Source organism: Pseudochaenichthys georgianus, chromosome 10 (genome assembly GCF_902827115.2).
Source record: "Pseudochaenichthys georgianus chromosome 10, fPseGeo1.2, whole genome shotgun sequence".
NCBI lineage: Eukaryota > Metazoa > Chordata > Actinopteri > Perciformes > Channichthyidae > Pseudochaenichthys > Pseudochaenichthys georgianus.
In genome coordinates, this window is record NC_047512.1 from 30,448,815 (window position 1) to 30,475,092 (window position 26,278).

A 26,278-nucleotide genomic window follows, 5' to 3' on the forward strand; every position below is an offset into this window, starting at 1 on the left:
AATCACTCCCCTTTCAAACTGTTTTTTTTTTTTTACTGTCCTATAGTACACATTGGAATGACTTCTCGATTTTTTACAACACATTAAGTAGATAAAGGTGTGCTCTCTCTAGTTCTCTCTCTCTGTCTCGCTCGCTCACAGAGGCTGTGTGCTCCTCCGTTGCGATGACGGCTTGCGTTAAAAAAACAACAACATATTTGTAAAGTGGGGGCTATTGAGGGCTTGCGAGATACCGGTAGCTCTTGATCGACGTGTTGGAGACCCCTGCTCTAATGGGTCCGACTAGAATGACACATATCGTTACTTCCGCCTATTTCGTCAGCCAAGAAATTGTTTAATCATAAACCTTTTATTTTTCATAGGGTGGCCACAGGGAACTGGCCAACCATGCAAGAAAATATAAATAGTCCTTCAAATACTTTTATTTTATTTCCTTCTTATTTTTGTCTAAGCTCAAGGGAGCCAGAGCAGAGGGCTTAAAGGGCCGCATGCGGCTCGAGGGCTGCGGGTTGCCGACCCCTGGCCTAGTCAAAAATGCAGGGTGTGGCTAAAAACCAGGCTCAGCCATTGGACTAAAACCCCTTGTGTTTTGGTAGTGACATGAAAACTGGGGACAGGATTTTTTGAGTATAGTTTTTTAATTAAAAAATTATACCCACAATACATCTAAATATTCCAACTTCTGTTTGAATGTAATCATAAAGATCTTCTAAATACACCATTGAACAAAAAAATAAAATGTTTTAAGTGTTATTTACAGAAATTGAAATGTCAGGGTTGGGGACAGCTACTTCCCAATAGAAAGTGCCCTATAAATTATGTTATTGTATATATTAAGCTTATCACTATCTAATTTAATGCCTTGTGTTTAAATAGACCATAACATATTCTTAGTAAATATCTATGTCTGAATACTTAATTGTTTTGTTAAATAGTTTTTCTTGTCGTGGGACCGCACTTTGTACTAATTCGGTAGAATGCCCCATATACATATGTATATATTTTTATTCTTTGGGACGGGGAGAAACAGTATTTCAATCTCCCTGTTTGAATCAAAGTCAACTTTGTTGTCAATTGAGAAATTGACAATAAAGTTGACTTTGAATACATAGTCAAAGTTTATTTGACTATGTATTAGTGACGACATAAAAGTTGCACAAAAAACTGCACAACAAAAAAGTGCGTTCTCCTTTTTTACATCCTCATACTCACCTTTTTTAAACAATGTGATGTGTTGGATAACACATCAAACCTGATGTGATACATTTCACCGTCAGTGCGGCCTTGAATGATAATATATTCTGAAATATGTAAAAAAAAAGAATGTGGGATTATTATTATTTAAGAGGTCAAAGATGCAGTTTAATTGTAGTATTTTTAATTTGTGATGCAATTTAAATGGGCCTTTACAGAACAGGGCATGATTGAAATACGTGACATTCTTAAGCCTCATCCCAATACCCCTCCTCGGGCCCTTCTCACTTCTCTTATTTTTCATTTCCTCGCTCCTCGGTCTCGGTATCACCGGAAGTTGATTTGTCTGCGCCATCTTGAGTAGCGTCCCAATGGCCTTATTTCTGCCAGAGGAGCGAGGAACGAGGAGCGAGGAGCGATAATGGAGGAGCTATAATGGAGGAACCACCAGACCATCCTTCGATGAAATCCTCAGACACTCGCCCCGCCCCCTTACTGTGTATCGCTCACTGATTGGACGATGCAGCGCATGCACTGATCTGATGCTTCTTGACCTATGTTCTTGACATGAGAGCAGTTTCCCAGCGGAGTGAAGAAAACACATGAACCTCACGGGAGTCCCTCCTCAGTTTATACCGTATACACGCCATATATATATATATATATATAAATCCGCCATTTTCCTGGAGGTGCTAATATCCTGGAGGTGCTAATATAAACAGCTAGCTAAAGTAGCCAGGCAGAGGCGCACTAGGTTTTTTTTCTGAATTAACAACCGAAGAAATCGCTGCATGTCTTCGGATTACATCTCTGGATTTGAGGGGTGTGCTCTAGGTCGTTACCAGCGTAAACTAGAGCTGTGTGGGTTGTCGGATTGCCCTTACAGACTGCCTGCAGATGTATGGAAAAACGACTCTCGAAAGTGGCCTTCGGTCAATTTTGGCAGCATCTACGTCTATCTTCTGGAAACACCAGGTGAATACCCCACTTGTCACAATAATATTATCATGCCAATGCATATATGTGGTATTTTAGAGTTGACTATATTGATTAAGGCAATAGACTATGATATTCTGCTTGCACCTCGCGTGAAATGGCGCATACCGGAAGTACGGTGTCGCCCTCGGCCCAAAACCCGTATGTGTGTGTGAAAGAATACAAATGTTTGTGTCAGTAAATGTGTACTAACAGAGGCGGGGGTGTTTGTGAACACAACGGGGACAGCGCTGCTTTCAGACGATCAGCTGTGCGGCGTCATCACAAACGGACGTCGCTTCACGTGACGCCCAGGAGGAAAGGACGTCCCATTGCTCTTAAAACTCATTTCCCTGCTTTTCGTGGTTTCCTTGCGTCTCTCCATGCTTCCCTGGTGGGAGGGACTAGTCGCAGGGAAACAACGCAAGTGAGGGACGCAAGGAATCAATTTAACCGAAGTGAGAAGGACCCCTGGACTCCTCTCTTTCCCTCCTCCGGGACTTGACCCGGAAATCGATCAAGACACGCCATGTTGAAGGACGTCTGTATAAAACTCCCCCATTACTTGGACTATTCCTTGCACCCCCTAGCATAAGCCCGAATGGTTTCAACCATTCGGGCTTTTTTTTTAACTGCCGCTTTGTTCATTTTTAGTCGCACGTGTGAGGGAGAGGGGGGGTGGGAGCGGGGTCGGTGTGTAGCGTGCTGAAGCAGCAGTCTGCTCTGCACGCAGGCTTCCTCCAAGTTTACAGTAAAACCAACTGGTGGTATGACCATTTACAATTATTAATACTATTACTATTATTAGCATATATATATTTATATATATTTTGGTTGAAACTAAGCCAGAAAAAAACAAAACAAAACATAAATAATAATAATTAAAAAAAAGAAATCGATTTTTAAAAATAATATTCGATTATGGAGACTGTAGCGAATATTCGAATAATTGAATAATCGCTGGCATCCCTAACCAGTAGCGATCGGACAATCGGGAGTGTTGTTCAATTTGTGTGTTGTGGACATGTGTGCGTGCATGAACATGTAAGTGCATATATTCTTGCCTAGTTTTGCTATTGGTGGTTTAATGTTCATAATACAGAGCTTACTCTGCAATAGACGGCAGTTAGCAATAGCCGCTAACTTTGCTATGCTGACTATGGGACAGCACGAGGTGCGGCCGCACCAGGCACGCTCCCTCACATTGCATAATGAACAATGTAACGCCAAGTTGATGCAGGGGCCAAATGTATGCAGTGTTCTTTATATTGTAGTCATTATAGAGACTTCATTGTGTGCATTCCTGTATGTTGTTCATGCGTGATTGTTTGTAATAGTTAATTACTTTATGTAATAACTAGGGTTAATAACGCGTTAACGCAAACAAAATTAACGCCACTAATTATTTTAACGCAATTAACGCATGTGTATTTTTCTTCCTCGGCCGCCCCGTAGTTTCAGAGCGCATCGAGTTTAAAATACCATCTACAAGCTGATGCTGACAGCCCCGCTCCTGCTGCCCGTTTGCAGCAGACCACACTTCCACGCTCACCGGCAGGCACCGACTGGCCATCGGGAGGACCGGGAGGGTGTGTGGATGTGTGGCCCGAGTGAGCGAGAGAGAGACCTTACGTGCATTGTTGTTGTTAGCTAGCTGCGCTAACGGATATAAGGAGCTGTTTAAATGAAAACAGAGGAGCGACATTTCGCCACAACTGCGCCGAGCACTTGACTTGATGCAGGCAGCCAGACAGTGGGACATTGTACGAAAAGTCAGCACACTCAGCACGGAGTGTGTGCAACATGATTGCAGCGTCCAGGCAGCTCCCGTTCGAGCATATGCCTCGAGTTGCACATAGCTCCAACGATCCATCACACACACACACACACACACACACACACACACACACACACACACACACACACACACACACACACACACACACACACACACACACACACACACACACACACACACACACACACACACACACACACACACACACACACACACACACACACACACACACACACACACACACACACACCATTTGTATGAGAGAGGTTCCAGGTTGAATTGAGGCGAATATTTGTAATGTTCAGAGGTTGTTGTGTTTAATATTCATGTCCCGTTGCAACCTGATCTCACCAGAATGCGTGACTCCACCACGACTTCTTAACACCACAATGCGTGGTGGAGTCACGAACTTTGTTACATTTACGTGTCGGCACCACGCAAACAACCCCAATGTAAAGTGAATGAGGCTCCTTTGTCGTGGTGCACACACGCATTTCTACAACGTCCCGCAGTGAGCTTTTATTCTATAAAACGTTTTTTTAAATCTACTTTATAGCTTGTAGTAACTCACGGGAGGCTTCTTTTATTTTATTTGTATTCATAATAATTTTTATTTTTCATCAGAATGTAAAAATTACATTAGTTACGAATTTGTGTTCTCAAAAAACAGTGCATTGTGTGTAATACAACTGTGATTTTTATTAAATTAGTTAGTTTTTAAGGAAGGCCAGAGCTTCAGCTGTGTCAAATAGATTGTTCCATTTAGTTAACGTTATTTAAAAGATAATGATCATGTCCCCTGTATTGTATTACGAGCGTCCATTCCCATTGGATAACGGAGAATTTTACACCCGGAAGTAAGTATTCCCCTTACTGTCGATTGATTTTACAGTGATATCTGCACTACTCATCGACTAAAAAACACCAGATTATCCTTGTTAATTACACAACATTGATTGGTTTGAATTGTGTACAATGCTTTTGTATTTTCCCCCTTCAATTCGGAGAAACAAAGATTTTTTTCGGAGTTTTTGGATGGCAGAAGACACTACACTACCCAGAATCCTCAGCTATCGTTTGGGACTACACCATGTGCTTAGCTTGACAAACCCCGTGATCAGTCCTCAAGCTCTTTGATTGGTTGACCACCAACTGCATTCCATATGAAAAAAAGGTTTCGTAAAAGAGAAAATCATACTTTATTCAGCAGTGCTTGCTTTACTCTTTGAAAGTCATCACATGAATGCATTGTAATAAATGGTTTGGCTGCATTAAATATTACACATCTGTCGTAGTTCTTTATTTATCTACAGAGATCGGGCTCAGAATAGACCGGAAACTATTCTTTTACCGTTCTGTTTTAATTTCACAATAAAGTTAGTAGTCATATTTTGTTTTGATATTATTGTTTTTTATTAACTACTAGACCACTGGGTCATGTTAAGACCATCTTTTCTGTGTTGCTGTGGGATTTTTCCATCGCTTTTGTGTTACAAATATCAAAACAATAACAAAATAATATTCGTCGTAAACTAAACCAGAAACAGCAGTATATTTTATTTTGTTAACACTGTAAACTTTACAGCTTTTTAACCCAAACCACCTACTGGTTAAAGCACGTTATTGCACGTTTAGAGTAATTGCAATGCAGGAAGATTGTGTTGCTTTTTAACGACTGTTTAAAAGGCCTTTTTCTTAATGTCTTTCATTTTTGTAAAGCACTTTTGAATGTGTTATATTTTATGAAAACTTTTAAATATTAAGAGTACATACTCGATAGTGGGAAAGTAGAAGGTCAATGATATAAATATAGAATAGAAAATATCAAGAAGATACTCAAATGATATCTAGAATAAAACAGTTTAGTGCCTGATAGGAGGATGTGCTAACTAATAAGGCTTTATTTAAACATTAAAGAATACTTTAGGTTAAGGTCTTCTTTTAAATAGGAACAAATCTTTGGGGGTATCTATCTACAGATAAATATTAAGCCTGACAAAGTCTAAATTGCATGGTTTGTTTTGCAATCAATCAATCAATCAATCAATCAATCAATCAATCAATCAATCAATCAATCAATCAATCAATCAATCAATCAATCAATCAATCAATCAATCAATCAATCAATGTTTATTTATATAGCCCAATATCACAAATGTTACATTTGTCTCAGTGGTCTTCACAGTGTGTACAGAATATCAGTATGACAATACGACACCCTCTGTCCTTAGACCCTCACATCGTACAAGGAAAAACTTCCAAAGAAAACCCAGTTTAAAGGGAAAAATGGGAGAAACCTCAGGGAGAGCAACAGAGGAGGGATCCCTCTCCCAGGACGGACAGACGTGCAATAGATGCCGTGTGTAAATTGAAAAGATAATACATTTGCAACATAGGTAGTCCAAATGTTTGGAAATGCATGTGTGTATAATAGGAAGATGAATCCACGAGGATATCCATCCAGGACCTATGATCCAGGACCACAGCCACGACTCAAGATCCAGCGCTCGCGATCCAGGACACAGGACCGCAGGATCATCCATGACTCCGGATCCCAGCGTATATAGACACCAAAAAGAAAGACATTTGGGGAAGCTGGGTTAATCGGAACATGAGTGTACACGGGTATAGACAGAGAGAAGGAAGAAGTAAGATGTCCCCCGACAAACTAAGCCTATATCAGCAATACTAGGGGCTGAATCTAATCAGCCCTAACTATAAGCTTTATCAAAAAGGAAGGTCTTAAGCGCACTCTTAAAAACGGATAGGGTGTCTGCCGCCCGAACACAAACTGGAAGCTGATTCCACAAATGTGGAGCTTGATAAGAAAAGGCTCTGGCTCCCATTGTACTTTTAAAGATTCTAGGAACAACCAACAACCCTGCATTCTTGGAACGCAATGCCCTAGTAGGACAGTAGGGTATAATGAGTTCTTTAAGGTAAGATGGCGCCTGCCCATTAAGGGCTTTGTAGGCGAGAAAAATAATTTTAAATTCTATCCTGTGTTCTATAGGGAGCCAGTGTAAGGCAGCCAGAACAGGAGTAATGTGGTCCCTTTTCCTAACTCTGGTTAGTACACGAGCCGCAGCATTTTGAATCAGCTGAAGCGACTTGATTGACTTCTTAGTACTCCTGATAATAAAGAGTTACAATAATCCAGCCTAGAAGTAACAAATGCATGGACTAGTTTCTCTGCATCGTTTTGAGGCAAGATATGCCTGATTTTTGCAATGTTACGTAGATGGAAGTAGGCGGTCCTTGAAATTGATTTTATGTGGGCGTTAAAGGATAAATCCTGATCAAATATAACACCAAGATTCCTTACAGTCTCACTGGAGGCCAAATTAATGCCATCCATAGTTAGTATGTCTTTAGATAATTTGTTTCGTAGATTCTTCGGGCCAAGTACAATAACTTCAGTTTTGGTCGTGTTTAACATCAAAAAGTTAAGGTCATCCACGTTTTTAAGTCCTTAGGCAGTCTTGAATTTTATTTAGATGATTAATTTCATCAGGCTTGATTGATAAATATAGTTGAGTATCATCCGCATAACAATGAAAGTTTACAGATGATTCCTTATAATATTGCCTAACGGAAGCATATATAATGTGAACAAAATAGGTCCGAGCACTGAGCCCTGTGGCACTCCATGGCTAACTTTGGTTTGCGTGGAAGATTCATCGTTAACACGTACAAACTGAGAGCGTTCAGATAGATAGGACCTAAACCAGCCTAAAGCAGTTCCCTGTATGCCAACTAAGTGCTCTAGTCTTTGCAATAGGATATCATGGTCGATAGTATCAAATGCAGCACTAAGATCGAGCAAAACAAGAATAGAGACAAGTCCCTTGTCTGAGGCTATTAGAATATCATTTGTGACTTTAACCAGAGCTGTCTCTGTGCTATGATGTGTTCTAAAGCCAGACTGAAAATCTTCAAATAAATCATTGTTTTTTAAGTAATCACACAACTGTTTTGCGACCGCTTTCTCAAGAATTTTTGAGAGGAACGGAAGATTAGAAATAGGTCTATAGTTGGCTAAAACCTCTGGATCGAGGTTGTGCTTTTAAGAAGCGGTTTTATCACTGCTACTTTGAATGATTGTGGAACATAGCCTGATAATAAAGACATATTCATAATATTTAATAAAGAAGTGCTAATTAATGGAAAAACTCCTTCAACAGCTAGTTGGAATTGGGTCTAACATGCACGTTGATGGTTTAGAAGAGAGAATCATTGAATGTAATTGTTCAAGGTTAATGGCTGAAAAGCATTCTAGTTTACTATCTAGTGTAATATTAGAACTTACGATTCCGGGAGCTGTTGATAACACTATACTGGTCGAAGGCAAGAGGTCATTAATTTTGTTTCTAAGAGTAACAATTGTATCGTTAAAAAAGCACATAAAATCATTACTACTGAGTGCTAAGGGAATAGAAGGCTCAATGGAGCTGTGGCTCTCTGTCAGCCTGGCTACAGTGCTGAAAGAAATCTTGCATTATTCTTATTCTCATCTATTAATGAAGAGTAGTAGGCTGCTCTCGCTTTACGCAGTGCTTTCTTATATTCATTGAGAGTAATATGCCAAATTAAATGAGATTCTTCAAGTTTAGTGGAACGCCCATATCCTTTCAAGTTGTCTAGACTTTTGCTTTATTTTGCGGGTTTCGGCATTATGCCATGGAGCTAATCTATGTTGTTTTATTTTCTTCTTTTTCAAAGGAGCAACAGAGTCTAATTTTATTCGCAGCGCATCTATAGCACTATCAACAACATGATCAATTTGGGGTGGTGTACATTTTGTATAAGTTTCCTCCCCTACATGCAGACATGCTATCGAGTTAAGTATTGGTTGAATCTCTTCCTTAAATGTGGCTATAGCACTAACAGATAGGTTTCTGCTGCAAGAGCTTTTGACTAATGCTTTGTAGTCTAGTAACAGTACTTCAAAAGTTACTAAGAAATGGTCGGATAAAGCAGGATTATGCGGTTCGACTAATAGTTGCTCAATTTCAATACCATAAGTCAGAACAAGGTCGAGAGTGTGATTATAACAGTGGGTTGGTTTATTTACACTCTGACAGAAACCACAGAATCTAATATAGAGGTAAATGCAACAGTAAGGCTATTTTGATCATCGTCAACATGAATATTAAAGTCACCTACGATAATTTACTTTGTCTGTTTTAAGACCAAAGTTGATAAAAACCAGAGAATTCTGATAAGAATTCTGAATAAGGACCTGGTGCACGATACACTGTAACAAATAAGATTGGCTGCAAAGTTTTCCAGGTCGGATGCGTAAGACTAAAAACGAGGCTTTCAAAAGAGGTATAATTACATTTTGGTTTAGTATTGATAAGTAAACTTGAGTCAAAGATTGCTGCAACTCCACCTCCTCGGCCCGTGCCTCGAGCAATATGAGTGTTGACATGGCTGGGTGGAGTGGCCTCATTTATGCTGACATATTCTTCATGTCTCAACCAAGTTTCAGTGAGACAGCATATATCAATATTATAATCTGATATTAAATCATTTACCAATATTGCTTTAGATGCTAGAGATCTTATGTTTAAGAGACCACATTTAATCTTCCTGTTTTGTTGCACTGTAGTAGTTGTTACATTTACTTTTATTAGGTTATTATGTATGACACCTCTATTAGGTTTTACCTTAAATTGTCCTTGGGCAGACACACACACCGCTAATATTGGGTATTTTATTGGGTTCGGGATTCCTATGGGTGACTGCCTAGGAGAGAGCGCAGAGAAGCGTGTAAGACTGCGACTCTGCCTCCTGGTCTCAACTCCAGTTTGTCATGGATTACGTCCACAAAGCCCTGAAATGTTTGCCGAAATGAGATCTGCACCTTTCAAAGTAGGGTGAATGCCGTCTCTCTTAATCAGACCAGGTTTTCCCCAGAAGGCTGTCCAATTATTTACGAAGCCCACATTGTTTGCTGGGCACCACCAAGACAACCAGCGCTGAAATGATGACATGCGGCTATACATGTCATCATTGATCAGATTGGGGAGGGGACCAGAGAAGATTACGGTGTCCGACATTGTTTTAGCCTAACTACACACCGACTCCACATTAAGTTTTGTGCATTCTGATTGGCGTAAACGAACATCATTACCACCGACGTGAATAACAATCCTACTGTATTTACGTTTATCTTTAGCCAGCAGTTTAAGATGCGCCTCAACGTCGCCCGCTCTGGCCCCCGGAATGCATGTGACTGTGGAGGCTTCGGTCTCTAAATTCACGTGTCTCATAATAGAGCTACCAATAACCAGAGTTGGCTTCTCAGCGGGTGTCTCGCTGAGTGGGGAATATCTGTTAGATACGTGAACGGGTTGGTGGGGACCTGCGGGTTGCGGGTTTCGCGTTATGCCCCTTCTGAACAGTCACCCAGCCTCCCTGCTGCTCGGGAGTTGCCGGGGGACGGCTAAGAGGAGCTACATTTTGCCGGTCCGCACATGCTAACATGGGCTTTACTTTAGCTGAGTTACTTTCTAAGATGCGGAGCCGGGCTTCTATGGCTATGATTCCCGCCTCCAACCTAACAACTATACTACATTTAACACATGTATCCTTACCAGTAAGGGAGGCCGGGAAGTAACCAAACATGAGACAGGAAGAGCAGGAAATAGCACCAGAAGGTGGGGAAAGAGCCATGGCTAGCTATCAAGCTAAAGTAGCTACCGTTAGCAAACCCGAAAAGAGTGGAACTTGACAATCAACTTTCCTGCAATGTTAACTATATGTTGAAGCACTTATTTTAACTGATATTATACACATTCATTATAATCGTATGTATGTAGATAGTATAAGAAATGTGCAGAATACGACAGTGTAATGGAGGAAGAATACACACATATTGATAGATGTCTTGTAATGCACTGTTGAGGAACCTGTGACCCAAGTTTTTCATTCATTGCATAACTACACTATTGTGTATATGATATGTCAATAAACCTTAGAAAATCTTGAAAGGGATGTGCAAAATAGCAATTATATACAGTCTTTAATTAACTATTAGAGAATAACGAGTAATGAATATGCTTTAACGGATCTGCAGATAAATATTTAGTCTTCTCAAGCACCAACTATCAAATATCTCTCCTGATTGTTGGCACTTGACAATCACCTTCACTGAATTTCATTCAGGTGTAACTAAAGTCTGATTTAAGGGTTGTTTATATCACATCATTAATCCAAATCTGTAAAGTAACTAAAATAAATGTAGTGGAGTAAAAATACCAGGTTAACCTTAAAGAAAGCCCTCAGGATTATAAAAGACCCCCATCACCCCAGCCACAAACTGTTCTGTCTGTCTGAGAAAATAAGTGATATTGGTCAAGGGGAGTTTATTGTTTTGGGTGGAGTCTGGAATTGTTGCACTGACTTCACTTTGGATAGGACTGGAGCTGAGCCACATCTTCAGTCTTCCTCTGTATTGTCCCATGTTGTGAAGAAAAGTGATGTGGTGGATGTGTGGAGGATGATGCATCCTACATGCAGGCAATACACATGGGTCAAAATATCAGATGGTAGAGTTAGTGCAGCCAGATTGGACAGGTTTTATTTACCCAAGGCCTTTTCTGCTAGGGTTTCAAACTGTCAGATCATCCCTGTTGCTTTTACAGACCATCATTTAGTCTTGATGGAGCTGATTTTATCTTCCAATGGAAAACCCAGGTCTTTTTGGCATTTCAATAATAGGTTACTACATGATTTGAATTTCTGTGAACAATTTAAAATGTTTTGGGCTTACTGGAGATCTAGGAAAGATAGTTTTTCTTCCCTTACTCAGTGGTGGGAGGTAGGAAAAGCCCAAATTAGGGTTTTTGGTCAACAATACACCTCCTATTCAACAGCCAACATTAAGAGAGTAGTGGAGAATTTAGGAAAAGACATAATAGATTTGGAAAGTCTCTCACAAGCTGATCCACAGAAGAATGCCAGTTTAAAAGAAAAAAGACAGGAGCTTAACTCCTTTATGCAAGAAAGAGCCAAAGGAGCTTTAGTCCGAGCCCGTTTCACCAAACTCCAGGACATAGACGCACCCACTGCCTTCTTTTTCAGTTTGGAAAAATCAGTGGTAAAGAGAAAACAGATGTTGTGTCTGCGGCTTCCTGAGGGAAAGGTGACCACGGAGCCGGCTGAGATGAGGAAGCATGCAGTAGATTTCTACACGGATTTGTTCAAGGCTGATGGATGTGATGTGGATTCTGCTGCAGAGCTGCTGCAGGGACTTCCTCAGCTGAGCTCAGAGGAACAGAACACGCTCAGCTCTGAACTGACTTTTGATGAACTAACTGCCGCTGTGTCTCAAATGGCGTCAGGAAAGGCTCCTGGAATAGATGGATTATCATCAGACTTTTTTAAGCATTTTTGGAGTCTTATGGGACACGACATTTTGGATGTTTTTAAAGAATGTTTTGAAGAAGGGATACTCCCAGCTTCCTCCAGGCGTGCAGTTCTCTCTCTGCTTCCTAAAAAGGGAGACTTGACCTCTTTAAAAAACTGGAGACCAGTGGCTCTTTTATGTACGGACTACAAAATCCTCTCAAAGGTTTTAGCAAACAGATTAAAACTTTTTATTGGTCAACTGATTGTTGTGGATCAATCATACTGTGTGCCAGATAGGTCGATGCTTGATAGTTTGTTTTTAATGAGGGATGTGTTTGACATATGTAAATTGTATGATATCAATGCTGGCATCATATCAATTGACCAAGAGAAGGCTTTTGATCGTGTAGATCACAAGTTTCTCTTTACAACACTGCAGGCTTTTGGTGTTGGGGAGGGGTTCCTGTCGTGGGTAAGGATTCTGTACCATGAAGCTTTTTGTGTAATAAAAGTGGGAGGAGGGTTGAGTGTCCCTGTGCCGGTTGGGAGGGGGATCAGGCAGGGCTGTCCTATCTCAGGTCAGCTTTACAGTATTGCCATTGAGCCTCTTCTCTGCAGGTTGAGGAGCCGACTGAGGGGTCTCTGTCTACCAGAGATGTCTCACAGCCCTCCTGTTGTTGTGTCAGCATATGCAGATGATATAAATATAATTATCCAAGGTCACACGGATGTACAGGAACTGAAGGAAAGCCTTGCCCTTTATGAAAAAGCATCTTCAGCCAAGGTCAACTGGGGAAAGAGCGAGGCTGTTTTAGTGGGCCAGTGGAGAGTAGGGGACATTCCTAGTCTTCCTGGAGGCATCAGGTGGGGTAGACGAGGGATTAAAGTCCTAGGGGTGCAGTTAGGGACTGAGGAGTTTCAAAAACAGAACTGGGAGGGAGTGCTGGACAAGGTGGAAGCTAAGTTGTCTAAATGGAGATGGTTGCTACCTCAGCTGTCATACAGGGGAAGAGCTCTGGTTGTGAATAATCTCGTTGCCTCTTCTCTTTGGCACAAGCTCATAGTGTTGGCACCACCACCAGGGCTGGTGAAAGAACTACAGCGGTGCCTTGTAAACTTTTTCTGGTCTGGACAACACTGGCTGAAGGCTTCGGTCCTGTATCTCCCTGTGGCAGAGGGAGGGCAAGGGCTCATAGACATTCAGTCCAAAACAGCAGCTTTTAGACTGCAGACTGCTCAGAGACTGCTGTACGGCAGCGGACAGCGCTGGTTGGATCCTGCTCGGCTGCTCCTCAGGAAGGCTGGAAGGCTTGGGATGGATAAACACCTTTTCCTAATCAGGACGACTGAAGCTGACCTGACGGGACTTACATCCTTCTACAGATCCGTTCTTAACGCCTGGCAGACACTAAAGGTCACACGGATCCCGGACCAGAGACCGGGAATGTGGGTGTTCGAGGAGCCACTCCAAAAGAATGACCTCTTCCCAACTGCAACCTTTTCATCTGCAGCTTTGGGAACAAAGTTTGTTGAGGCTGGCATCACCAAGCTGGGTCATCTGAAAAGAACATCGGTTGAAACTCTTTGTCACACCATAAACATCAAGTCTTCCAGAGTGATACAGAGGGTCGTTGAAGACATCATGCAGTCCCTGTCGGCGCCAGAGAGGGCATTCATTGAGGATCCTGCTAGATTGGACACTTGTAAGGAGGAGAATGACTATGAGTTTCCCTCACTCACCGTCAGTGCTGCTGTCGGAGAGTGGCAAGAGGAGCGTGGAAAACTTCTCTCGCTAAAAACACCAATTCTGGGCAGTTTCGTTTCCTGTGGGAAAAAGCAGCTGTACCAGTGCTGTGTCAAGACGCTTCACATCCGTCTTCTGGCTGAGGTCAAGGAGTCGAGGTGGAACGAGTTTTTCCCTTCAGGCTTTACCCCTAAAGGCAGGTGGAGGGTCCTGTATAAGCGTCCTGTTGAAAAACGGATGGCTGACCTCCAGTGGAGGATTATACATGGAGCTTTAGCTACAAACAGACACCGAGCTCACCTTGATCCAAGTGCTGGGGACGAGTGCCCGTTTTGCCAGCAGAGTGAAACAGTTGAGCACCTGGTAGTTTCTTGCACGCGGCTGGCAGGCTTATTTGGGCTACTGAAAGGATGGGTGGAAGGGTTAGGGGAGGTGTTTTCGCTTCCACTATTTGTATATGGGCCTAGATATGTGGCAACAAAAGGGGTAACTCTCACTCTGATTAATGCTATCTTTGCAACTGCTAAACTAGCAATTTGGAGGACCAGGAATAACCAGATGCTAGGGCAGGGCTGGACGGATGTTGTTCAAAGTGTGAAGGGTTTGGTGGCTGCTCGGCTAAAAGTCGAACATGCTTTTTACAGTGTGACCAACAACCTGCCTGCTTTCAGGACTCTTTGGGGGGTCAATCATGTGCTATGTACGACAAGGGAAGATGGTACGCTGGAGCTGCATTTATAAAATTGAAGGAACAAAAAAAAAAAAAAAAAAAAAGTGGCTTTGATATGAATATTTAAAAAAAAGAAATGCATGAATGTGATGATTTTGTAAGTTTTTAATTTGAAATGACTTAAATAAAGGTTTTATTAAAAGTCTCTCTCTCTCTCTCTCTCTCTCTCTCTCTCTCTCTCTCTCTCTCTCTCTCTCTCTCTCTCTCTCTCTCTCTCTCTCTCTCTCTCACACACACTAAATGCGCAATTTCCGCACACACAGAGCCGAGCTTGAATGATACAAGCACACTTTTATTTCCATGCAACTCTCTGATTGGTCTGGTATCTTGCCTCTGTTGCATTCACTGAACACGGGAAATTACAGTCCTGCCGTCCTCTCTAGTGTCTTGATGAGGTTCCCGTAAAGCACGGTTAATGTAGGCTATTATATTATTGATGTAGAATTGTCCGGGGCTACAGAAAAAACATTCGGGGCAGGCCAAAATATTATTTTACCAACAATGTGGAATTTATTGGCTACATATTACACAGATTATGCACATCGTGAGCATGCAATAACCGTCAAATAATAATTCAGACAGGGGAGCTCCGCACCCCCTGCCTGCCGCTAGGGGGTGCTGCAGCGCTCTCAGCACCCCCCTTCCCATGTACATTGAATTCCTTGACTAACGAGAAAGATTCATTCATTTATTCATTTTTTTTCGTTTTTTTGTTTTTGTTTTTGCTAACCTACAAATCTCTCCACTCCCTAGCCCCTCCATACATCTCTGACCTCCTTCAGCCCTACACCCCCTCTCGTCACCTGCGGTCCTCTGACAAAGGGCTGCTCTCGATCCAGCGCTCCAAGCTAAAATCATTTGGCAACAGAGCCTTCAGTGTCGCAGCCCCCACCCTCTGGAATTCTCTGCCCTCTGCAGTCAGGAATGCAGACACTCTGGACACCTTTAAAAAACACCTCAAACACCATCTGTTCACTCAGGCCTTCGGCCTCAACTAAATTATAGTCACTTATTTCCTGCTATTGCTCTGTATGTCTATTATTACCTTTTGTTTTGTTACTTCTCACTGTAAAGCGTCCTTGGGTTTCGTGAAAGGCGCTATATAAATTTAAATTATTATTATTATTATTATTATTTAAATAAATATTTAACAACAAATGGGCCGGTTCTAAGGGGTTATTCAGTTAAGCCCGATGAGAGGGGATACAGCTGTGCACATGTCATCATTAACAGACGTCGTTTAAGAGTGACGTTTGAGTGAACGAGGACATCCCAATTAATACCTGAGGACTCCTCTGTCCTCGCGTCACCTCCTCGAGTCTCTCGCTCGCATCTTACGGAGGCGGAGCTAAGACGCAAGGAAGGGAAGCGAGTGAGGGAAAGGAGGAGTCGAGGAGGGGTATTGGGATGAGGCTTTATTGTGTTGCCATGGCTCCTTGTGTCAGAATTCATGAAGAGGGCATTAAAAGCAAATGTTCTTTGCTTAGTCTTCAAATATAAAAATAAATTGTCCTTGTGTATTTATACAATGATAGGAATCTGGACTCTTGTGCCAACTGCTTTAAGAATGTGGTGTCTCTCTCCTCTAAACATGGGACATTATAAAGACATGAAGGGGGGGTTTGGCAGGGCAACAGCTGACTGGCTGCTCCTCGGAAGTCACATAGCTGACACTGAAAATGGCTGCTTTGGTGTGAGAAGGGGAACAGGGTGATAACAGGGCACATACTGGCAAACTATTGGTATGTAGTATTTGTTATTAGGCTTATCCTTACACTGATAAACCCAACAATGTATTTGGGCTGTTGTGTCTTTAATATATATGGAGAATTAGGCTTCTCCATGCACTGTAGACACAGACGTCTCCATTTCATTTTTGTTTTTACTCAGGACACACTCCCAAATCACTGTCTGAGTGTCACTCCTGTTTCTAATTATAAACCTGAGCAGGGACTCTCCAAGAATGGAAGTTTGGCCAGGCCCCATCTGTGGCCTAAAATTAGCCCCCCACCCCCCAGAAAGGAGCTGTGGTCCCCTCTGTCAGTTAACACACACACACACAAACGCCAAACTGCGCTTTTCACAGCTCCTGTGGAAGCATCACACACTCCTCAGAGGACCTTTCTTCCCTTCTCTTGTCCACGTGACTTATTCGGAAGTTCTGAAAGTCTTTACATTCTCAATTTTTCTCACGTCGTTGGAAACAACATCAGCAATAAACTAATCGAGGTAAGTGTCTCGTTGCTGCTGTTGACACTCTGTTACTTTGTTCTACTAAACACATCTTGTCGACCTTAGTGCCAAACTATTCAATTATTATATTTTTGTCTAAAATGCACTCATGTATGGCCTTGATTTAGATTGCATTACTGTAATTTGAGTTATATGAAGTAGCTTTTTCATATAAACAAACTACACTGTCTTATACTGTGTGTTCATGAAAGACAGATGTCAAAATGTGTTATATATTGGAATGAAAATCAAGTCCAACAAAAATAACTCTAAATGTCAAAAGCTGTGTGTGTTTTCGGGTGTATTACCATCTTCCTGTGACATTTCTGCCAGTGCAGATGGAAGGGCTCTGACTTGCACCGGCCCGGGGGTAACATTATGGTTCTGGGCCAAGCTGTCAACATGAGTTTGATGGACATTTCCAAGATCTTCTCCCTGCTGCAGCCTAAGGAGGAGGATGAAGACAACGAGCAGTGTCATGCCCTGCACAACGCCGTGAGCAGCGACGACGGACCGCTGCTCTCCCAGCTCCTGTCTCAGGAGTCCTACAGGAAGTCTATCAATGCTCGGAGTGGGTGGGGGGTCCCGGTCACCCCCCTGCGTACTGCTGCTGCTCTGGGATACCTGAGGTGCTTGGAGCTGCTGCTGGAGCACGGTGCCGAGGTGAGGGGGAGCATTCTGTTGTTTGGAGGATGGTGAGATGGATCTTTGAGAGTGGGTGCTGCTGGTGGGTGTAATGTTTATAAATATCCTGATTAATAACCCAAATCACACATTTAATTTAAAAGCCTAATAATGTTCCTAGATACCGCCGGCAGATATTTTTCACCTATAAAAAATTATGAGTTAGAAACTAGATTTTTTAACCTAAAGGCATTAAAATAATATATTTTAATAGAACAATGGATCAAACGCATAATATGAAAGGAGTTCTGCAGTTTATCTAAGTCCTACCGAACCCTCTAGCGTTGTGTTCCATACCTCAGCATTATTGTACTCAGAAGCTAAAATAACCCCACTATATACTGCCTGACCAGTCCCCAGCAGGAGACGTTAAATGCAAGTAATCAATTGCACCCTCTTGAGATGATGCCATTACATAGCCAGTATCAGGGGTTATCAGCAGTCTAGATATGGGTTAAAAGGGGGTCTGCTGATTTTACTTCTGAAAGCCTGTTCTATGGAAGCAAACAAGAGACAGAAGTATTTTAATTTTATTAGACACCGAATTTATAGCATTGAAAATAATTACTTTAAAAATCATGTATCTGAATGTTTTTGCTCCGAATTTATCTATGTGAAATAAAAATGTAAAAATTCAAGTGAAAAAAATTTGAATGTTCAAATTCAGATCCCAAAAATTCAAGTGAAAAAAATTCGACGTCGAAAAATTCGGTGTATAAAATTCGATGTCTAAAATTGCGATGCAGCATCATCCGGGCTACTCAGACAGGATAAGCAATCGAGCCCTAATGCAATCAAACCGACTTCTGGCCTATCAGAGCACGGCTTTGTCAGTCATGTGATCACAACAACCTGAAAAATGACGGAGAACAGTGGGGCTCGCCGCTCGGGTAAGTAGTCAGTTTGTGCTCTTTATTTTACAAGCAGTGAGGGCTCGACAGCATTTGTATCTTACATTAGCTAGCTAAATGAGTGAAGTAGCCTTGTGCCTTGCTGTTAGCAAGCTCCGTAGTTATCATTAATTGAAGTGAATCACAACGTTATTGGGGGGGGGGGTTAGATTCGGTTAGATACAGTAAGTCAAGTAGACCACACTATACGAAATACTCTTACAAAAGCCCTGCATTTAAACATGTTAATGTTTGCTAGTATAATTAGGAAAGTGTTGTTAAAGTATTTAAAGTAGACACAAGTTATACTATTATATCATTTGTTTTATTGTTATTACCGATGCAAGAGTTGACTTAACTGTTGTAGTTGGAGCTCATTTTGAACAATGAGCTAATGATTACTTTCATAATGGTTTAATGTGCTGACTATTTTCTACATTAATAGATCAAGGTCTGGTTTGTTCAAACTCTCAAAATAGTAGGACATGCTGTCATAATTACCCAGAGACCGAAGTGAGACCTTTACAATGTTAAAGCTGTTAGATAAATGTAGTGATGTAAACGCTAAAATATTCAAGATAGTGTAGTGGAAAAGAGATAATGTTTTAAAAACATGTTACTAAAACAAAATCTCTTGTTTTGGACTGACAGTAATGATTCAAGAAATAGTAGATAAATAAATACACACACATCAATATGTTGTGGATGGAACACAACAAATGGTGCTCTTACCTGTGATGCCTCCTCCAAACATTATAACCAGACTGTATCAGTCAAACTATAAGTAACAGTTCTAGCTACTTGACTTTACACAAACAATTCAAAAGACAAAATCAACACAATTTATTGAAAGACCAATCTTTATTTTACGGTGCCTCTCCTTTTGTTTGTATTATTAAAAACTGAGCAACTCAACAGTTAACTTTATATTTCTTATTGTCCAAAGCATCTATTACACTATTTTTTCCCCTCTCATACTCACAGGATGGATGATTAGAGACTTTGGGGGAGACCTCAGATTTATGAACGTCCTGTCTGTTGCTTTGACCAGAGAGGACAGAGGGTCTTTCCCTGCGAGGAGGACCAGGCCTGATGGAGGAGGACCAGGCCTGAGGGAGGAGGACCAGGCCTGATGGCAACTACAGAACTTAGCCCATGCTGGGCTGAGCTAGCTGTTTTATATTTATATAAATATATACATAGGCTATATATATATATATGTGTGTGTGTGTCCGCATCTGTAGCCTGTTATTGTCTCATTATACCGCACTGTGAATGAATCAAAGTAAATATATAAGTCGTCATGAACACATCTGTCCATCAGACAGAGGGCTGCTGTGCCTCCTGTCATCATTAATGGACGTCTCTTTAAAATGACCGCTCAGAGGAGAGGAGTTCTCATTTCTCTTCCCCTCCTCTCTCCTCGGTTCCCCTCCTTGGCTCCTCCGCTCGCATCTCCTGTGGGCGGGATTAAGTCTCGAGGAGGGGAATTAGTGAAATGAGAAAGGGCCTAAGTGTCTCTTAGAGAATGTCCTGTACTGCTCTTAAATCTCAGCTTTTCCTTTCCCTCTTGGATGTTCTTCTGGACCCTCAGAGAAAGAGAAACTGGTGAAGCAGTCCTGTCTCTCAGGCGTGTCCTTTCCTAACAGACATATCAAAAAAAAATATTATTGCAGAGCAAGTGTGTTATTTAAGAAAGAGGTGTTTGTTTGTTTGTTTGTTTGTTTGTTTGTTTGTTCAGGGGCTATACATATAATGATTTTTTTATTTGAATGTGTTTTTAAATCCAACAGTGTACTACAAAGATAATCAGATTATGAATAAACCGTTCTAAATTCATCAACATTGAAATAAATGTATTATTAAAATAATATTGAACTGTTATCAAAACTTAGTGCAACTGTAGAAGCTTGCTCTTTTCGGTTGTCTCACTGAAAGAATCACTTTTACATGTTGTTTTACAGTCAGTATGCAGAGACAAAGGGTCGTAGTTCTCACTATGTTCAATAATATTTAATTGTTATTAAATACATTGAAATGTGAAAGTTGAACACAAAAGTGATGTTGCTTGGTAAAATGTAAATGTAACCTTTTAGCTAAGAAAGTGCACTCAACATCACTGATGTGTAGGTGATCTAGTATTCAGTCATGTGTAATGGCATGTATATCAGTGTATTAGAGTCATTACTTTATGCATTCTTTGTAAAGTATGAAAAAGGTGTACCTTGGAATCCGTGCTGAAGTTCTCTGCTGTTAGGAGTCCAGATCTGTCTCTCATCCTCTGGTCTAGCCTGTCTGGATCACCTTAAGGAGACTTTGAACAAACAGATGTAAAGTTACATGCATGGCTTACAGACTTCTTTACATGCAAACAACTTTTTATCTTCTTTTAAAAACAGGTCATAATCTTATTGTTATACTTAAGACATTTCTGGATATCACAGTCCTTATACTGTATCAGTTTGATTGAGTATTATTGTGTAGGCTAGGTCCTTTTTATTTTACTGTTATTTTGGAGTTTTTCATGAGTCAGTCAAATTAATTTGTTTTCATATGCCATATTCATATGTATCACACACGTAAGGGTAAGACACAAACCTATTGAACAAATGCAATGCAATAGCTTAATTTTCACTGAAGTCACAGATAACGTCATATCTAAACAAATCATTTCCTTGTCACTAAAGCATTGACTACGCTATTCATCGTCCTTAAATGCAGGAATTAAGTTACATGTTTCTCAAGTGTGAAGATAATACAATTAAAAGAGGCATTGGTAATAATATTAAAAACGACAATGTTTGGGTCGTTCGTCGGATAGCTGCAATAAATAACTCCAGTTCAACAAACCATATTACTATTCTTTCACACACACATACGGGTATTGGGCAGAGGGCGACACCGTACTTCCGGTATCCGCCATTTTACACGAGGTGCAAGCAGGCCGAGGGTTTAGCCGTACACCGTCTAGGTGTTGCTTAGCTTCCTGTACTGAATATCATAGTCTATTGCCTTAATCAATATCTAGTCAACTCTAAAATACCACATATATGCAATGGCATGATAATATTATTGTGACAAGTGGGATATTCACCTGGTGTTTCCAGAAATTAGACGTAGATGCAGCCAAAATTGACGAAGGCCACTTTCGAGGGTCGTTTTTCCATACATCTGCAGGCAGTCTGTAAGGGCAATCCGACAACCTACACAGCTCTAGTTTACGCTGGTAATGACCTAGAGCACACCCCTCAAGTCCAGATATGTAATCCGAAGACATGCAGCGATTTATTCGGTCGTTAATTCAGAAAAAAAACCTTTAGTGCTCTCTGCCTGGCTACGTTAGCTAGCTGTTTATATTTGCACCTCCAGGAAAATGGCGTATTTATATATATATATGGCGCGCGTTGCATTGTGGGTAGCTCGTGACGTCACTGTGTGTGATGGACCATCTTGAAATGTGACGTTCATACTTTAAAGATACACACATTTCATTGTGAGGTTGATTTAATATACACTAAGCCTCTCTTCAACAATACGTTGACGTTAGCTAGTCTATTTTATGCTATAGTAGAGCATAGCGAATTTAAACTAACCTTAACAATGCATACAGTAACCTAACTAGCAAACTAACTATCTAACGTATAAGGATGACTTTATTTTAGCAACCTCGCACAGAAGCCTTCTGGTATACAGTAGCATCCCGCTTAATGTTTTACACTCTTAGATGCTAACCCAACTCTAAATATTCATTAACGTTAGCTTAATAAAAACACCAGTAACATAACATAAAGTATGCAGTGTTGGCTTACCGAAGAAACTGGTCTGTTTTAACCGCAGATAAATCCTATATTTGCATGACGAATAGTCCACCAGGAGCCAACACAACAAACACGGCCAAGTTCATGTAGTGTTCTCCTCATGAGCTGAGCCGCTGTAGCATCACAGAGCTAGCAGTGAGACAGAGGAGCTAGGAGCAGCAGTCCCGTTGTCATGAAGGGGGAATCTAACTATATACAGAATATGTTTGTGTGGATCCAGGCTAGAAACATGTTCATTTTCTGATGTTAAGTTGGACATTTTAACATAGGGTCTACGGGAATTGCTCCCATCTGCATCCATCGCCTACAGTTTGCAGCATTGGGCTTCACCGCACTGTCCCCCAGAAGTCGGTTTGATTGCATTCGGGCTCGATTGCTTATCCTGTCTGAGTAGCCCGGATGATGCTGCATCGCAATTTTTGACGTCGAATTTTATACACCGAATTTTTGGGATCTGAATTTGAACATTTTAAAATTATTTCACATAGGTAAATTCGGAGCAAAAAAAATTCAGATACATGATTTTCAAAGTAATTATTTTCAATGCTATAAATTCGGTGTCTGATACAATTTAAACACTTATGTCTCTTGTTTGCTTCCATATATTTCTCCCAAAATACACTCTCAAATCATGAGTGGTGTTAGTTAGGTCGGTTAGGTTTAGGATAGATAATTGCAGATGTTGGAAGTACATTAATACCCAAGTACTACTTAAGTACCATTTTTAGATACTTGTACTTTACTTGAGTATTTCCATTTGATGCTACTTGCCACACTACAATTCAGAGGTAAATCTTGTACTTTAACTCCACTATATTCATTTAATACCTTTAGTTACTTTGCAGATTTGAATTAATGGTGAGAAATATAATCAACACTTAAATCAGACTTTAGTTACACCTGGGGTAAATTCACAAGCTACCCTGCAGTAAACAAACAAAGTAATTAAAACTAGCTGCACCTTTACCAGCTTTGATAATGTATCAATAATTATAGTCAAAACATATCATATATCATATCCTCTGAAATGGACCAATCTGCACAATGAGTACTTTTACTTTTGGTACTTTAACTATATTTTGATGATAATAATTGTCTACTTTTACTTGAGTAACATATTGAATGCAGGACTTTTACTGTAACAGAGTATTCCTACACTCTGGAACTTTACTTTTACTCAAGTACAAGTACTTCTTTTGGATAATTGTTAGAATGGGGTTTTGGTTTGTTGCGAAGAGTGTGTAATTTTTGAGCAATTAGCCTTAGCCTTAGGGCCTTAGGAACAATGGGACATTTCTCAGACTATTGGGGTTTGGAAATGTGGCATTGCAGCAGCTACGAGTATGTCACAAGGACAATGTAAGCAATCTGATATCACATACATCATTTAAGAAAACTTGTTTTAAAGCAACTAAAGCCAACCTAAATAAAAGTGGATCCTGAGAAAACTCAGATATGCACCTTCTTGTCTCCTGGTGGGGGGAGTTTGCCCCTTCTAATGAATTAGAGGGGTAGCAGTGTTTCCCCTATATACAAATATATAAAATAATAATAAGTGGCGACCCTTTTTTGTTTTTGATTGTTTGTTATGTGGATTTGTAGTATTTGTGTTACTGTATGTTCAATAAAGGTGTATTTTTGCTAAATCTTGAGACATTGCCACTGTATGTACTGGCAGGGCCAATTTTTGACATAGGCGCTGTAAGTGATGAAAGTGGGGGATGTTCGCTTATCAGGCGCCCGCAGCTCACAGCCAAAGTGCGAGTGAGCGTGGGAGCGAGAGAGCGAGCGAGGGAGAGAGAGAGAGAGAGCGTGCACCGGTACCGGCGCTGTTGTTATTAGAATCTGGTGCTAGCTGCGCTAATGGATATTTTTGAAATCATTCCAATGTATACTATAGGACAGTAAACCAAAAATATCGTTTAAAGTTGGAGAGATACAAACATATGCATACATTAATAAATGTTAACTGGTAAAATAAGATATAAATGAACAACAAAAATAAAATAAGTTACATTTATTTGTTATTGGTTATGTTCACATACTCATTTGATTATTAAAATGTAAACCAATCTTTTTCATATGGGTGTTTTAGAGTTGTACCCCCTAGATCAGGTCTCTAGTAATTGTGTGGTCAAAGTGCACCAGATTGAAGCATTTTACTTTAAAATGTTCAAAAAAATCTTCCCGGGAGGAAGTTAAAAAGGAGATTCAATACTGGATTCTAGTCATTAGGTGAAAAAATAAATGCTATTTAATCTCAGTGTATTCAGGTAGTGTAAATAATATACCTTGACGATCTTGAGAAGTGATAATTAGTCAATGTTATGTTCACATCCACAAAGAAAACCAGAGATGCAACCTTAATGATGCATAATGTCTCAATTTGTCAGGCATGTGTTTGTACTGTTACAATATATTGATGTACTGCTTGTCTGAATCCAGATCGACAGCCTGGACGTGAAGGCGCAGACGCCTCTGTTCACAGCTGTCAATGGGAAACATCTGGACTGTGTGGTGGCGCTGCTGAAGGCCGGGGCCGATCCCAACGGCAGCCAGTACAACAACTGCACCCCGGCCCTGACCGCGGCCCGGGAGGGCGACCTGGACGTGCTTCGGGAGCTGCTGCGCTTCGGAGCCGAGGTGGACGTCAAGCCCAAAGCCCCTGAATGGGCCTCCAACGCCACCACCTGCAGGGGGCCCCTTTATATCTGCGCTGTTTACGGACACCTGGACTGCTTCAAACTGCTCCTTCTCCACGGGGCCAACCCCAACTACAACTGCACGGACGAGAAGATGCTGGCCAGGATAAAGCAGCCAAAGACGGTGCTGGAGGTGTGTCTGCGCTACGGCTGCGGGGGGGAGTACATCCAGCTGCTCATAGACTTTGGGGCCGACGTGTATCTGCCCACGCTCATCATTGACAAGACTACCAAGCAGAATGAGGCTCTGAATCTGCTGCTCAAAGAGAGAGGTGAGAAAGTAGTTCCAGTTTGGTTCTGTGCATTGTACAAGTGTCAAGATGGTGATCCACCTTTTTTCTGTTTCTGTTCCAGTTTGTCCCAAAACACTGATGTCGCAGACTCGGCTAGCGATAAGAGGATACCTTCCCTTTGGCAACAAGGAATGTGCCATTGACAATTTGGACGTTCCTCTGATCCTGAGGAACTACCTGAAGCACATCACATCTGAACTCCTATGATGCTCAACTTAGCATCACGATACATGGCCAGTTTTTTTGAGCTGTTTTAAACTCATGACTGGATGACTGATTTCTAGTTATCTTATTTGTAGGACATCATACTCACAGAAGATATATCATCCCAGTTCTGTAAATCCTTGTTTTTATTATATATTTTGAAGCTACGTAAGCTAAGTTTTAATATATAGTTGTGCTCTACAAATCTCATTGAAGTGAAAGAAATGACCATGCCAAAGGGCCATGTCATTGGGAAGTGTAACACGGTTGACCACTAGAGACAACAGTAATACTGGTCGTAGCTCATTGAGGCTCCTCATATGATTTGTTCTTGTTCCCATACTGTACAGTCTCGCTTGAGTTATTTAGACATCAAGACACACAAACACACAGAGACGGTGTCTGCATCGCAGCAGGACGTCTTAGATCTTGCCTAAAAAACACCTTCAAAACATGGAAACGGAACGATCAGTGCAGCCAACCGGGAGAATATGTTTGCATCAGTCTCATTATTCATTGATGACAGCATTTTCAGGCTTCAATTTGTAATTTGTTTCTCTTTTGTGACTTTGTAATATTCTTCTGAAAAAGTTTTTATCTTCCGTTGGTATCCCTTTTTTGTAATAAATAAATGTTTATGTGTCAGCTGTTGGTAA

General features: G+C 41.0%; 1 protein-coding gene across 2 annotated transcripts; it reads left to right on the top strand.

Moving 5' to 3' along the window:
• The first annotated feature begins 16,839 nt into the window (after window positions 1–16,839).
• On the top strand, window positions 16,840–26,253 carry LOC117454340 (ankyrin repeat and SOCS box protein 12-like). 2 transcript variants are annotated; one of them, XM_034093550.2, is made up of 4 exons: window positions 16,840–17,028; window positions 17,365–17,694; window positions 24,869–25,397; window positions 25,480–26,253. In XM_034093550.2, the coding sequence occupies exons 2-4, from the start codon at window positions 17,410–17,412 to the stop codon at window positions 25,623–25,625; spliced, it is 960 nt and encodes a 319-aa protein (XP_033949441.1). In that variant the 5' UTR covers window positions 16,840–17,028; window positions 17,365–17,409; the 3' UTR covers window positions 25,626–26,253. The 2 variants fall into 2 exon arrangements, with proteins under 2 accessions (XP_033949441.1, XP_033949442.1); XM_034093551.2 differs by having other exon boundaries at window positions 17,370–17,694.
• Window positions 26,254–26,278: the final 25 nt, after the last annotated feature.